This window comes from Salvelinus namaycush, chromosome 31 (genome assembly GCF_016432855.1).
Source record: "Salvelinus namaycush isolate Seneca chromosome 31, SaNama_1.0, whole genome shotgun sequence".
In the NCBI taxonomy this organism is placed as follows: domain Eukaryota; kingdom Metazoa; phylum Chordata; class Actinopteri; order Salmoniformes; family Salmonidae; genus Salvelinus; species Salvelinus namaycush.
The window spans coordinates 5,710,277-5,725,717 of NC_052337.1; the positions used below are offsets into that span (position 1 = coordinate 5,710,277).

General features: G+C 41.1%; 1 protein-coding gene across 4 annotated transcripts; it reads right to left on the reverse strand.

Annotated features, from left to right (window-relative positions):
* Positions 1 to 957: 957 nt before the first annotated feature.
* Positions 958 to 14,805, reverse strand: hmgcs1 (3-hydroxy-3-methylglutaryl-CoA synthase 1 (soluble)). Of its 4 annotated transcripts, XM_038969953.1 has the most exons (11): positions 14,675 to 14,749; positions 12,413 to 12,478; positions 10,607 to 11,064; positions 10,174 to 10,299; positions 9,096 to 9,260; positions 7,958 to 8,126; positions 4,979 to 5,149; positions 4,495 to 4,601; positions 4,049 to 4,174; positions 3,752 to 3,909; positions 958 to 3,441 (listed from the first exon to the last, which is right to left on the reverse strand). In XM_038969953.1, the coding sequence occupies exons 3-11, from the start codon at positions 11,052 to 11,054 to the stop codon at positions 3,349 to 3,351; spliced, it is 1,563 nt and encodes a 520-aa protein (XP_038825881.1). In that variant the 5' UTR covers positions 11,055 to 11,064; positions 12,413 to 12,478; positions 14,675 to 14,749; the 3' UTR covers positions 958 to 3,348. The 4 variants fall into 4 exon arrangements, with proteins under 4 accessions (XP_038825881.1, XP_038825880.1, XP_038825879.1 ...); XM_038969952.1 differs by lacking the exon at positions 12,413 to 12,478 and having other exon boundaries at positions 14,675 to 14,805; XM_038969951.1 differs by lacking the exons at positions 12,413 to 12,478; positions 14,675 to 14,749 and adding an exon at positions 13,983 to 14,085.
* Between the last annotated feature and the right edge of the window lie 636 nt (positions 14,806 to 15,441).

A 15,441-nucleotide genomic window follows, 5' to 3' on the forward strand; every position in this document is an offset into this window, starting at 1 on the left:
GTCGCAAGGATCTGTATACAATTCCTGGAAGCTGAACATGTCCTAGTTCTTTTTTTTCTTTAAGGGGTGGATCAGCTTAATATTGCGGAAAGAATGTTGCTTCCAATGTAATTGTCTGCATCATTTCCAATCCCCCATATTTTTTGGGTAAATATATATATCCATACAGATATATACATACACACATACTTTTTAAAATAATATACCTTTATTATTGTTCCCCGCAAACCCTACCACCGATCCCCCAATTGGAGTAAACTAAAACACTTCTGCTTTTACCTTCAATTTATACATCTTATACACATTTTACAGACACAGTCTACTTTACAATAGTTCTCTCTTGTTTGTTCTTAGTCCTTCCTCTATTTCTGATGTCCATCCAGTTTGATTTCTATTTGTAACTGTGCTATTTCACAAAGGTTCCGAACCTATATACATTTTACAGATCCCGTATGCTTTACATTGTTTATCTTGTTATTAGTCCCTCCCTTCAGCTCCATTCAACCCCTCCCATCTATCTATCAACATCATCCATTTCGGATTTCTATTTGCCATATATTTTTCAACTGTGCTGTGATGCTTCACAAAATAATTGAACCTTCCTATTCTCATAGCTTCTACAGATTGTAAGTTAAAAATAAACATTTTTGCTAAAATAATTATTATATTATTGATTGATTGACTATGGCTTTTCAAATCATCCAGTATTGCTATCTGTAGTGTTAGTTCTAGGCAAATGTTGCAATTCTTCAGCCATTCCTGGACCTGTGACCAAAAACGAGCTACATATGGACAATACCAAAATAAATGATCTAATGACTCTGCCTCCTCACAGCAGAATCTGCAGAGCTGGGAAGAGAGCTGGGAGTTCCATTGGCCTTTTTACCGCATCTATAAAAGGTATGGAAATCTGGATACCCCCACCCTATAGCCATATAATAAGCAGGAAACAGCCACTTTAAATGAACGGATATTTATTATTCAGTTCATCTCTTAATACATCTCTACCTTGTTATTACATCATCTCTATACAGATCGTTGCTATAAAAGAGACACTTGATTAGACGCCAATTTATTTATATCTACAAATATAAATAATCTTAGTACTATACATTACTCACCAATTATATTTTTTAATTATCTGATCTCAGAGAAACATAATGTAAACATCAGCCATTCACAGATATAAACATAGAGGCAACTTATCTTGGCTGTTTAAAATTAAAATATCTGTACATTATTATGAGTATAGCTATTTTCTACATTTAGTACATGCTTATTGTAAGGCTTCTCAAACTTGAGAGATTGGAAATGGACTATAAGTGAGCCACGTGTGCAACTCTGTCGCACAACGTTGCAGAGGAAATGCAAAACATTTATGTGAAAGAAAAAATAAGTATGCCCCCGAACTCTGTTCCCTTTAAGGCTGATGTTTGCAGGTATTTCTGCCTGAGCATTTTCTGCCTGTGTCAAGATTTGGTTTCTTTACAGTCTATAACTAGTCCTATCCCTGTCAGTGTTAAAAGACAACAACAACAAAAAAACGTTTGAGACCTCGGAGAAAGCAACCCTTTCAGGACAGCATCTGGTCCCTTAAGTCTAGTAAGCAAAGACACGTTGTAGAGACACAGAACATGACTTTCTTCTGCACACTACATTAAAACAATAACTTGTTGGACATATGTCTTTTAAAACTGATTTAAAAGTTTCTGCACTGAGACTAGATTGACCATGTCAATTTACGTAATTCCAGGAAATAGATTTATCTGCTGAAATGTTTTCCCAAAAGATATTTAAGGACAAACAAGAACTCAAACAAAATGTTATTTTACATATTGTATAGATTATCAGAGCCTGGTGAGAATAAAAGCTCTTATAAAACAGCATGCTCAATTGAGGCATTTCACCGTTTTAGTCTGTAGTGCAATCACCGCCGTGGGAAACATTGATCACATGATTTAAACATGTTGTTGAATTGTTGCTCAGTTGGTAGGGCAAAGAGCTTGCAACACCAGGGTTGTGGGTTTCGATTTCCACGGGGGACTTGTACAAAACAATATGAACATGTATGCACTCACTACTGTAAGTGTCTCTGGATAAGAGCATCTGCTAAATTACTTAAATGTAACTCAGACCGTTCAGTCCCTCTTCCCTGATATTTGTTCATGGTGGTATAACAAAGAGTCCTAAGAGAAAACAAATTCTGACTATTAGTAGTCTAGCGGTTAAGAATATTGGGCAAGTAACTGAAAGGTCGCTGGTTCGAATACCCCAGCCGAGTAGGTGAAACATCTGTTGATGTGCCCTTGAGCAAGGTACTTAACCCTAATTGCTCCAGGGTTACTGTCAATAACGTCTGATCCCTGGCCGTGACCCCACTCTCGAGGGTATCTCAGGGGGGAGTTGGGATATGCAAAAAACTCATTTCCAATTTACACGTGTGAAATAGGATAAATATAAGCGCCCACCTAATTATTATGTTTCCCCTATATAGCAAACGGAAGTATTCTGAAAGCGGTCAATCTTAAGGTATAGTAGGGGTGTAGTAGGGGTGTAGCTCCTTTGTACAGCTCAAGTCATTACAGCAAGTTGCAACGGTAGCAGCAGCATTTGATAAACAAACAGCGTTAAGAGGCCTCACTTCCCTTTTTATCCCCAAAGGCCTGCAGGCAGTCATGTTCCTCAAGCTTCCATTTCCTCTTGGTGCTAAGAGTGAACATAATAGTTGACTTAAAATGGAGCTTCTATTTTTCATCCCTTCTACTTTTCTTCTCCAACATTGTTTTTGTTCAATACCCGGATCAAATAAATGTACTATGATTTTTTTTTTTTTCACTGTTAAGTTTGCGCCATGATAAGATAAAAACATATTTTGAACAAAGAATTGGTCCAAAATTAAATAAAAATAGCTTGTTGAATTTGTTGGGCTATAAATACTTTAGTTTATTCTTTTTGAAAAAGGGAAATGCAAACTTATGCAAAACATAATCTTAATAGCTGAAATCTGATCAAATCTTTCACCCTGGCTCAGGAATTATGTGGAATCTTGAGGATTTTAGTTTCAGGAATGTCTGCTACCTTGACAAACACCTTTCCTTTCCATGCATCCAATGGAACACACACATTTCATATAATATTACTCCGTTACATATTAGAGAGCAATGATGGTTGAAGATAAATTCTACGATGTGATAGTTAAATAGCTTGGTTTTACGCAGCATTCAGCAATATGTTAGAAAACATATCTCTGAGGAGAAGGTCCTCTCTGCTAGCATTATAATTGTGTTTCCAATGTCCTTTGTTGATCGTCCTCCATGTCTACCTGTACCTCACAGAGGTAAGCTTAGCTTAATGATCCCCATTGCTAACGGTGACCGCCTCAGGACCAGCTGTGGAGGCGGGGAGGCGGGGCATCTTCTTCACTGGGCTTGGGATGTGCTGCTGGGAATAAGGAAGCCACACGTAAAAATCAGTTCCTGTTTTCTAATGTCACTTTTTATGTAGCTAATATAATGATTTAATTAAGGAACAATGGAGCTTGTTTTTTTCTGTCTCTGTGTGCATTTAGTTATTTTTATGTGTGGTGCCTGCATGCAAACTAAATGTCTCTCAGTGACCTAGCCTCCATACAATGTGCTGCTTCCAGCCACTAGTTTATGTGTATGAGTAGTGTCTGCGGGGTTGGGAATATTATTTCATTTATAAATGATTTGATTTCCGATTTACGCTGAACAATACAATTGTATTGTACCTCAGTGGCTGTGGTGGAGTTGACCAGGCCAGCCTCCAGGGGCAAGTCGTCGTTCAGGGAGCATCTGGAGTACTCTCGACGGTGCTTTTCGTCCACCCGGGTCAAATACCACGTCCCATGGAACAGCTCCTCCACAGCGCCCTGGGGCACGTACGGTGCTGGATGGGAAAGGGACGGACATGGCTTCAAATGAAACATGAGTTCAATAAAGGCTCAGGCCTTTTTGTGTGTGTGTGTGTGTGAGTAGTTTGTGTGTGTCTGTGTAGTGTGTGTCTTTGTGTGTGTGTGTGGACATACCTAGGTGGTGGGTCTCTTCCCTCAGCTGCATGTTTTCAGCGAACATGGCAGGTGACACCTTTCTCCTGGAGTCCAGTCTGGCCTTGAGGTCACACAGGCTGGCACAGATCTTATCCAATCCAGAGCCTGTGGGAGGGAGAAGTCCAACCAACAGACAATAAATACAGATCCCGGGAAAGACCCAATACCTACTCATTCATAGTTCAACTAAATAACCAATGCTCAGTCCAAAAACAACCAGCTCAGTTCATAACCCCTAGCATTAGACAATTCTCTTTCCCCTCATTTGCTCAGCCATCTAATCCAGAAGTATCAAGACTAGAGGGAGGGGGCAACGGGTTAATTTCTAGTTCCTTGGAGGGTAAATATCAGTGGAACCCATCTCTATTGACAAGGTGTTTCCCCCATCCCATACAGGTGACGACCCCAGTGTGAGGTGAACCTACCAGGCGTGGCGTCCTGGGAGACTCGGAGGGAATAGAGTGTGGCGGCAAACCCTGAGCCGTAGGAGAACAGGCCGATTCTCTGGCCCGCCAGGTGCTGAGGTGTGTGTCTGTCCAGGAACAAACGTGTTACACACACACACACACGCACAAACACTCCCTATGTGTGCCTCTCCATAACTATCATTTTAGCAACACTTAATTACAGTGTCCTTATTGCTACAGTGCTGAGATATGTCTAAGTACTGTATAACTATTGTAATAACACAGTTACACTGTATTTACACTGTGCTTAGGTCAGTAAGGACAATGTAACACAGAGTAATTACAAACGTTGTCACACTGTACTTTCAGACATAATTACACAGTAATAATGACACTAATATTATGTGCATTTCTTCTTACTGATGACTAATTCAAGTAGTAAGTTTTCATGTAATAATTTAAGTATGTAAAATGAGTTGACTCTGATTCAGACGAGACTTACTGTGCGATGACAGAAGCAAGGCAGCCGTAGACAGAGGGGGTGTACATGTTGCCGTTCTGGTTGGAGACGAGGAGGGAAGCCTTGGTCTTTTGATCAAACATCTCTGTGCTGGCCTTCATGAAGGCCTTCTCCACATCCCTGTTGAAGTAGGTCTCCTCCGGCTTCACCTCCCTGCTCAGCACACAGACGGAAGGATAGAGCCTTTTAGAGTCATATATACAGTGCCTTTGGAAAGTATTCAGACCCTTTGACTTTTTCCACATTTTGTTAGGTTACAGTCTTATTCTAAAATCGATTAAATCATTTTTTCCCATCAATCTACACACAAGACTCCATAATGACAAAGCAAAAACAGGTTTAGATTTTTTTGCAAATTTATATATTTTTTTAACTGAAATATCACATTTACATAAGTATTCAGACCATTTACTCAGTACTTTGTTGAAGCACCTTTAGCAGCGATTACAGCCTCGAGGCTTTTTGGGTATGATGCTACAAGCTTGGCACACCTGTATTTGGGGAGTTTCCCCCATTCTTCTCTGCAGATCCTCTCAAGCTCTGTCAGGTTGGATGGGGAGCGTTGCTGCACAGCTATTTTCAGTTCTCTCCAGAGATGTTAGATCGGGTTCAAGTCCAGGCTCTGGCTGGGCCACTCAAGGACATTCAGAGACTTGTTCTGAAGCCACTCCTGCGTTGTCTTGGCTGTGTGCTTAGGGTCGTTGTCCTGTTGGAAGGTGAACCTTCACCCCAGTCTGAGGTCCTGAGCACTTTCATCAAGGACCTCTCTGTATTTTGCTCCGTTCGTCTTTGCCTCGATCCTGACTAGTCTCCCAGTCCCTGCTGCTGAAAAACATCCCCACACCATGATGCTGCCACCTCCATGCTTCACCATAGGGATGGTGCCAGGTTTCCTCCTTCAATCTTGGTTTCATCAGACCAGAGAATCTTGTTTCATGGTCTGAGAGTCTTTAGGTGCCTTTTGACAAACTCCAAGCGGTCATGTGCCTTTTACTGAGGAATGGCTTCCATCTGGCCACTCTACCATAAAAGGCCTGAAGGTTCTCCCATCTCCACAGAGGAACTCTAGAGCTCTATCAGAGTGACAATCGGGTTCTTGGTCACCTCCCTGACCAAGGCCCTTCTCCCCCAATTGCTCAGTTTGGCCAGGTGGCCAGCCAGCTCTTGGAAGAGTCTTGATGGTTCCAAACCTCTTCCATTTAAGAATGATGGAGGCCACTGTGTTCTTGGGGACCTTCAATGCTGCAGACATTTTTTGGTACCCTTCCAGATCTGTGCCTTGACACAATCCTGTCTCGGCGCTCGACGGACGATTCCTTCGACCTCACGGCTTGGTTTTTGCTCTGACATGCACTGTTAACTGTGGGACCTTTATAAAGACAGGTGTGTGCCTTTCCAAATCATGTCCAATCAATTGAATTTACCGCAGGTGGACTCCAATCAAGTTTTAGAAACAACTCAAAGATGATCAATGGAAACAGGATACACCTGAGCTCAATTTTGAGTCTCATAGCAAAGGGTCTGAAAATGTACGTAAATAAAATAAAATACATTTTTTAATAGATTTACAAAAAATTCTTAACCTGTTTTCCATTGTCATTATTGGGTATTTTGTGTAGATTGCTGAGGATTATTTATTTTAATTTTTTTTTTAGATCAAGGGTTTAACGTAAAAAAAATGGGAAAGTCAGGGATCTGAATACTTTCCAAAGGCACTGTATTATAGAGCCGTTTACATGCTGTTCTGGGGACAAACGGGAACAGCATCGCATTTGAGATTTTTCAAATTTTTCATGCTCTCACCTTTGTTGTTGTAATTGTAACGTCTTTATTATGTAATTGGTCTTTTTTTGCTGCATTTTTGTGAAGCAGGGCTCTCTGGGACTTCCCTATGTAAATAAAGGTTCAATAATATTTTATATATGTATTCTAACCAGGAGTTATGGTAATCTTGGTTGGATTATGTTTGGAGGATCGTAATTACTTGAATAAATGTAGTCCAAGGCACTTCATCACAGTGCTAGAGGCATCACTACAGACCCTGGTTCGATTCCAGGTTGTATCACAACCGGCCGTGATTGGGAGTCCCATAGGGCGGCGCACAATTGGCCCAGTGTTGTTAGGGTTTGGCCGGGGTAGGCCGTCATTATAAAATAAGAATTTGTTCTAAACCTCATAAGGATCGGACCCTTTTTTCAATTTCCGCCTAAAATGACATACCCTAATCTGTAGCTCAGAACCTGAAGCCTGGATATGCATATTCTTGATACCGTTTGAAAGGAAACACTTTGAAGTTTGTGGAAATATGAAATTAATGTAGGAGAATATAACACATAAGATCTGGTAAAAGATAATACAAACAAAAAACACGTGTTTTTCCCCCCCCATCATCTTTGAAATGCAAGAGAAAGGTTACAATGTACTATTCCAGGTTGGGCACAATTTCAATTATGGCCACTAGATGGCAGTGTATGTGCAAGGTTTTAGACTGAGTCAATGAACCATTGCATTTCTGTTCAAAATGTTGTATCAAGACTGCCCAAATGTGCCTAATTGGTTTATTAATACATTTTCAAGTTCATAACCGTACACTCTCCTCAAACAATAGCATGGCATTATTTCACTGTAATAGCTACTGTAAATTGGACAGTGCAGTTAGATTAAAAATAATTTAAGCTTTCTGCCCATATCAGATATGTCTATGTCCTGGGAAATGTTCTTGTTACTTACAACCTCATGCTAATCACATTAGCCTACATTAGCTCTACTGTCCCGCAGGGGGGACACACCAATCCTGTAGTTTTTTTAACTGACTTGCCTAGTTAAATAAAGGTTAAATAAAAAAAATAAAAAAAAATGTAGATGTGTGTGGGAATAATATATCTATGGTAATTTATGACCAATCAAAAAGTAGTGAACTACGTAGCTAATAAGGTGCAAGCCTGATGGTGGAGTTCTAACCTGAAAGCCTCCAGGCCACTGAACGGTCCAGTCTCTGTGTTGGGCCTGGGGTGGCTGAGGAAGTCACTGAGCACCAGACGGGCTAAGGACTTCTGCACCAGCTTGCAGTAGGGAGAGTGGAACACCATGTAGCCAAAGTCCTCCAGGCTGAAACGCTTGTCCACACCCTCTGTGTAGAACATAGGACATGTTTTGAGCCAAACTGACAGGTGTCGCAGGAAAGCCAAGACCATCATCAAGGACCTCAGCCACTCGAGCCACGGCCTGTTCTCCCCGCTTCAATCACTCAGACGCGGGCAGTATTTGAGCATTGTGGCAAAAACTGTAAAACTGTCCAATACTGCAAAAACTGGCCAATAGCTTCTACCACCAGACCATCAGGCTGCTGAACAGCCACCACTAGTCACCTAGCTGCTCCCCCTGTCCCCTGCAACCCTGTGCATGTAACTAATAAACTAATCTAAAACAAAATACACAAGTTTTACTCAGATGGTCAATGATAAAACCGAACAGACTGGGGTCAAATACTACAGTATCAAATACTTTTAAATACCCAAGCTATCTCAGGAACAACAGAAACAATGGACTAGTCCCAAACTATAAACTAAGTCAAGCACACCTGAAATACACATATTGAAAGTATTTGGCATAATGTATTTGACCCAGGTCTGCTAGAAAGGCCGTACCAAGATTTCAATCAAGCTCATGGTTGGATAAGTTCCATATTGATATTGATAGTGGGAAAAAATACAAGCTTTGGTTAAAATGGTCTCTGATACTATAGAGGTGGGTGACACAAGGACAAAGTATTCAGGATCACTGTCCAATCTTGTACCTAACCTAACTACCCTCTGCGATGACATTAGCAACACGCTACTTTCACTAAACCAATTTCAGGCCGCAGTGGAAATGAACCTTAGTTAACTACTTAAGACTATAAAGGGAACTATAGGCCTGGCCTAAGCCCACTTTACCTACTTAGGATTTAGCCTACAGTGTTTGAATTAACCCGAGTGTTTGAATTGACCAAGTCCTGTTGAAAAGGTATGGTGGATGCATTGAAATGAACAATGTTGTTATCAATTTTTAAACAAGTAAAGTGCATCTTACAAAATGTACAAATGCTAATTTCTCTCACCTCTTTGCCACTGTGCATGGATCTTGTTGCGATAGACAGAGTAACAGCGATCTAAGGCGCTGAGGTAGCACTCGATAGACAGCTTTCCGTCCACCACAGGATATTCTGACGCCATATCTGGCTTGTAGAAGTCGTAGGCGTGCTGCATGTGTGTACCCCGCAGACCTGCAAGGTCAAACATGACGCACCATTTTATTCCATGTGTAACTCTGTGTTGTTGTTTTTGCTGCCCTGCTTTGCTTTATCTTGGCCAGGTTGCAGTTGTAAATGAGAACTTGTTCTCAACTAGCCTACCTGGTTAAATAAAAGTGAAATTAAAAAATATATATAATTTATTTTACCCATTGTAGAGCAGGGTTGGGGTCAATTCTAGTCAATTCAGAAAGTAAACCAAATTCCAATTCCACATTTTCCTCATTGAAAAGCATTGAAGGGAATTGGAATTTCAGCAGCAGTGTAAAGTACTTTTAAGTACTACTTACGTTGTTTTTTGGGGTATCTGTACTTTACTTGTTATATTTTTGACAACTTTTACTCCACTACATTCCTAAAGAAAATAAATGTACTTTTTACTCCATACGTTTTCTCTGACACCCAAAAGTGATCATTACATTTTGAATGCTTAGCAGGACAGGAAACTTGTCTAATTCACACACTTATCAAGTGAACATCCCTGGTCATCTCTACTGCAGACAGACACTGGATGAATGGCTGGCTATCTATGAGATGGAAACGTACTGACAGTGTCTTTGACGCATGGCTTGTTGAAATGTAAACAAAGCTGTGTATTCGTCAGTAAGATGAGCAGTGAGTGATATTGTGTGTATGTATGCATGTGTGTGTACACGCTTGTGTGTCAATACAATAGGTCTGAGTTGTACTGTTGAACTGATATTGACCTGAATGACTTAAACAAACAACAACAGAGGAACTGTGTCTATAATAAACAGGCTGGGGGGAGTCATGCTTCAGTCAGCAGGCTGGGGTGAGTCATGCTTCAGTCAGCAGGCTGGGGGGAGTCATGCTTCAGTCAGCTTGTCAACATCAACTATTTACACACAGTAGGATATTGACCTACCTCTGTCAAAAGCCAGTGGGGCGTTGGGCCCTACCAACATGGCTATCGCACCGGCGCCCCCTGTCGGCCGGGCACTTCCTGTGGCGTAAACTGCAATGTCTCCTGCCACCACCAGGGCATAACGACCTGCAGGGGGGCAGAAAGAGATGTCAGTAAGCAGACAGGTAACACAAATACTGAATATTCTTTATGAATAACAGATGATTTCTTCTCTCATTATGGACTGATACATTTGATTTAAGGTTATTCTATTGTCAGCATACTAGGTCCATTTAGAGGCAGTGTGTCAGACTTAAGAAATACGTCTTGTTTGTTCTTCAGTCAAATATTTGACTAAAATAGACAGTCACACACAGTCAAACACACCACACTTGAGAAGGTCAACAAAACGTTGACACAATGTCAACACAACGTTAAAAGCAACGCCTCTCACCGTCCCAGGAGCTAGACTCCACCCAGTTGACGGCGTTGAAGAGGGCGGCGGTGCCCCCATAGCAAGCGTTGGTCGTGTCAATCCCCTCCACGTCCGTGTTGCCCGATTCCTCGAACAGCTGCATCACCACCGTCTTCACCGACTTGGACTTGTCGATGATGGTCTCAGTGCCCACCTCCAGACGGCCCACCTGGTCGTAGGAGAGGCCATTCCTTTCCATCAGCCGCTGGACCACCGTCAGGCAGAGGGAGTTGATGTCCTCGCGGTCCGAGCAGAAGCCCATACGCGCCTGGCCCAGGCCCACCGTGTACTTGCCGGCCGACACGCCGTCAAACTGCTCCAGCTCGGCCTGGTCCACGTACTGTGAGGGGAAGTAGATCTCCAGGGCGATGACGCCCACATCTTTGGGCCACGTGGCCTCGCCGTTGGCTTGGGCTGATCCAGGCATTCTGTATGAGCTGGTTGGGAGAGAAGATAAGGATGAAGAGAGGTTTTAGAGATATGTTAATATGGGGAGTTTTTATTCATGGTGGAATGTGAGGTCAATAGGTTGATAAGGGAATTAAGTGCAACAGAGTAGTTCACGTCGTTATCCAGACCATGGTGCGCAAACCAGGGACCTTCTGCACAAAGACACTTAGCAGTCTAATCAATCGCTCCAACAAAACCAATCTGAATGTTATTCTGAAGCTGGTATCAAAAGGTATTTTCTATTGGTTGCATAATATTTCAAACATACATACTGGAAGTAAATCAACTGGGAAAATGGCAGCTTGCATAACACCTGTTCTGAGTGTTCTTCCAGTGTGTTGAAGCTTGCTTGCAAATATTGGCTTCCTTGCTAAATGAACACACAAGCCCATTGGCAACACACGCACTGCGATGTTGGACAGAATGGAGACGCTAGCTAGCTACAACGAGAATAGGAGAAGGATAAAAGGTTTCGGAGTGGAGGAATATGGAAGGTGGATGGACAAACTTGAATCTGGCCCAGCGGTGGCAGGTCATGTAATAGCGGAAGCGGATGAAATGTTTGTTTCTGTTGGCGTGAGTGAAGTTGGTAAGAATGGGGCGGCAGGTAGCCTAGTGGTTAGAGCATTGGACTAGTAACTGAAAGGTTGCAAGATCGAATCCCCGAGTTGACATGGTAAAAATCTGTCGTTCTGCCCCTGAACAAGGCAGTTAACCCACTGTTCCTAGGCCGTCATTGAAAATAAGAATTTGTTCTTAACTGACGTGCCTAGTTAAATAAAGGTAAAATAAAAAAAGAATGACGATAATAAACAACAATGGAGCTAAAATAGCACAAGTTGAAAATGAACAGCAGTTTCTGGTTGGATTATGTTTCATGAATAAGGATATTAATTTGGGAGACCTGTTTGCGGTTACTAAGATGGTGACAGACGAAGTGGAGTCGGGTCAGAGTGATCAGGAGCGGTATCATAGTGATTACATGTGTATCGAAAGAGCAAGAGGAAAAAGCTTTGTGGCTCTTTAAACTTTCAACGTACAAAGTGGAAAATTACGATTTTCAGAGTAGGGCGCCGAATAAAGGTGTCATCTCTGGCGATTCGCTGGATATCGAGGCTTCATGGTTTAGGGACAACATGCTGGTAATAGTTTGGGAATGTCAATTAACCTGTACTATGAGCATATGTACAAAAACTATTACAACGTTATAAAATGTAAAAAACTTTGTCCACCGGTCAAGTATTTGCAGAGAGAATATCAGCGTTGAAGAGTCTGAGGATGCAGAATGCTGCAATTGTGATGGGAATCACATTCCAGAATTCACTGAGAATTCACCTGTTAGGGTAAAGGAGGTCAATGTAGCGAGGATCAGGGCTGTCGAGCAGGTCTTCTATGCGGAGGCTGTGAAAATTGTTGAGAGAGTAGAGATTATGAAGCTATGGCAGTGGATAACCAGCAGTCTATTGATGTCGTTCATCAGATAAAAGATTCTGAAATACTAATGGTGAAGATGGATTTTGTTGCGTTAATTGTACAGGACGACTACATTTTCAAAAAAATCTAAGAGACTGGATATCATTGTGAAAGCGGCAAAAATATTATTGGATCTTCAGTACTTCACGGCAGAAACATTGCAGGGAATACTGTCGGAAGATCAGTGGTGTAAAGTACTTAAGTAAAAATACTTTAAAGTACTACTTTTTTTTGGTATCTGTAAATTACTGTTTATATTTTTGACAACTTTTACTTTACTTAATTCCTAAAGAAAATAATGTACTTTTTACTCCATGCATTTTCCCTGACACCCAAAAGTACTCGTTACATTTTGAATGGTTAGCAGGACAGGAAAATGGTCCCATTCAAGCACTTATCAAGAAAACATCCCTGGTCATCCCTACTTCCTCTGATCTGGTGGACGCACTAAACACAAATGCCTCATGTGTAAATTATGTCTGAGTGTTGGAGTGTGTCCCTGGCTAAATTTAAAATTTAAAAATATATTTTTTATAATCTTTTTTATTTAACCTTTATTTTACTAGGCAAGTCAGTTAAGAACAAATTCTTATTCACAATGAAGGCCTACCATTTTGCTTAATATAAGGAATTTGAAAGGATTTATACTTTTGATACTTAAGTATATTTCAGAAATTACATTTACTTTTGATACTTAAGTATATTTAAAACCAAATACTTTTAGAATTTGACGATTGGGTGACGATTGGGTATTTTTTCCACCACTGTGGAAGATACTCCACCTTCTCAGGTTAGAGCCTGTGTAGGAATCTGAGTAGACATTTTAAACTGACTGAAGGATTACATTGGTTTGTGGGGGAAGTCTGAAAAACATACCAGCCTTCTTCTTATTATAATTTTTATTTTTGGACTACATCCTAAAAGGTACATTGACGCCACCTACCGGGTGGGGTGAAAACTGAGCGACTTTAACGCAGAAAAAAAGGGAATAGGGGAAGTGTTGATCATCAGGGAAGCAAACAATGTGATCAGCAGATGTCTTGCAGTAGTGAGTAATTGCGCTAGCATGCTTTACGCGTTACTATTTCCTCTATCGTCTCCTTTTTCGTGATTTTTTAGCTAGCTAACGTTAACTGGCTAATAAAAATCCAAGAAGGAGAGTTGATTGGAAGCTAGCTAGCTAATGTTAGCTCTGCAAGTCCATGGTTGGTCTGCCATCAAGTGTGTCAGAACGACAATATAGTGGAAGAGGATAGCCATAACAGGGCTAACTACAGCTACAATCTCTACAAGCCATGTAATCAAATTCTAGCTGATGACAGCTAGCTAGCTACTTAGGAAATTCGATTACTAGCTATGGCAAAATATGTCTGTTCACATAATCAGTCATCGAGAACATTCACAAAACCATCGACGATAGGTATCATCTTACCTTACAATCATAGGGTAATGACAAGATGTCTGTTTGCTGTCCTTAGAGGCTAGCTAACCAGATCATAAGGTCAGAACTCGATGTGACCACAGTCGGACGAAAGAGCGGACGGACCAGCTTCCGTTTCGAATTCTCTGAACAACCGTTCGACGTAGAATGTTACAATGTAGCACGCTAGTTCCTCTCATGTACCACGTTTGTTACTTTGTAATAACAGTGGTACTTTGTAAAAGGGCAACACCTGGCAGCACGATATGCATCCAAGATTAGATTTAGGATCTATTCTACTAATACCATAAAATAATTAGCAACTTAATTCAGCACCCCTCAGCAATCTAACTTGGAGCAAAATTGATATGCACCTAAATGAATAGTCGTCTAGGCTACTAATTTGGAGCAACGTTTCTTAGGCTATATCAATTTAGATTACCAATTTTGACCGCAAAGTAGATAACAGAATACTGATGATTTATCCATCACAGACAGAACACTCCGTTGACCATCTTGACTCGTGTACAGAAGCCTAACTTTTATCGTCACCTAGTTTAAAATAATATATTCCATAAAACCAAAAATTGGTGTAGCCTATTTAACAGGTATAATTACTTTTACAGTAGCCTGTACCGCTATAGCCCAGTATACCATCGTGTGGATTGGAGAAAGGCAATCCCGTAATCAATCCGTGTACTCACCTTGAAAAAGTAAGTGGTCTATCACTTCAATTATATAACCAGCCAAACTTTAGTCCCTTAACACTTTCTTGGCAGTAACGAATGACTTCAACATGCAAAACATCAATCCATTTATATATGACGAGTGTACTGTACCTGTGAACGACACTCCGTTTTCCAAGTGCCGAATACATGTCCAATCATAACAGCGATCCAAAGTTCTGAAGTTTCGGCATTGCCCACCCCTTTACGTATCCGACCAATCCACGAGAGGTAAAGAGAGACCATGCGCCGCAGCAGTCGAAGCGGTTCAATGGGGTGAGTGAATGACGGTGTATGGTGAGAGAGTATGGACCAATCAGGGAGCACGTCTGACTGCTGGCGAGGTAGTCAGAGACCTCCAGGCTCGAATCCGCGAGGAAGCTGAAGTGTCTCCTTGACGACCAGGGGCTGGGTATTCACGTGCATGGTATTGGTGGATCTCCTCATCCTGCCATTGATCATGAACTTTCCTCTTTTCTTTCTTGCTTTAAAAGGAACACTTATACAACCTATTCTTGTTTGGCCGGGGTAGGCCGTCATTGTAAATAAGAATTTGTTCTTAACTGACTTGCCTAGTTAAATAAAAGGTAAAGAATATATTTGGAAAAAATGAAGTTAAAATATACACCATGTGCTTGGTGGCTAGGCTACTGAGATGTTTCCTACAATAAACCCAACAGTCAGAATAAAATATAATCATGATATTCTAAAATAATAATAATATTCAATATGTTGGAAGAATAGGC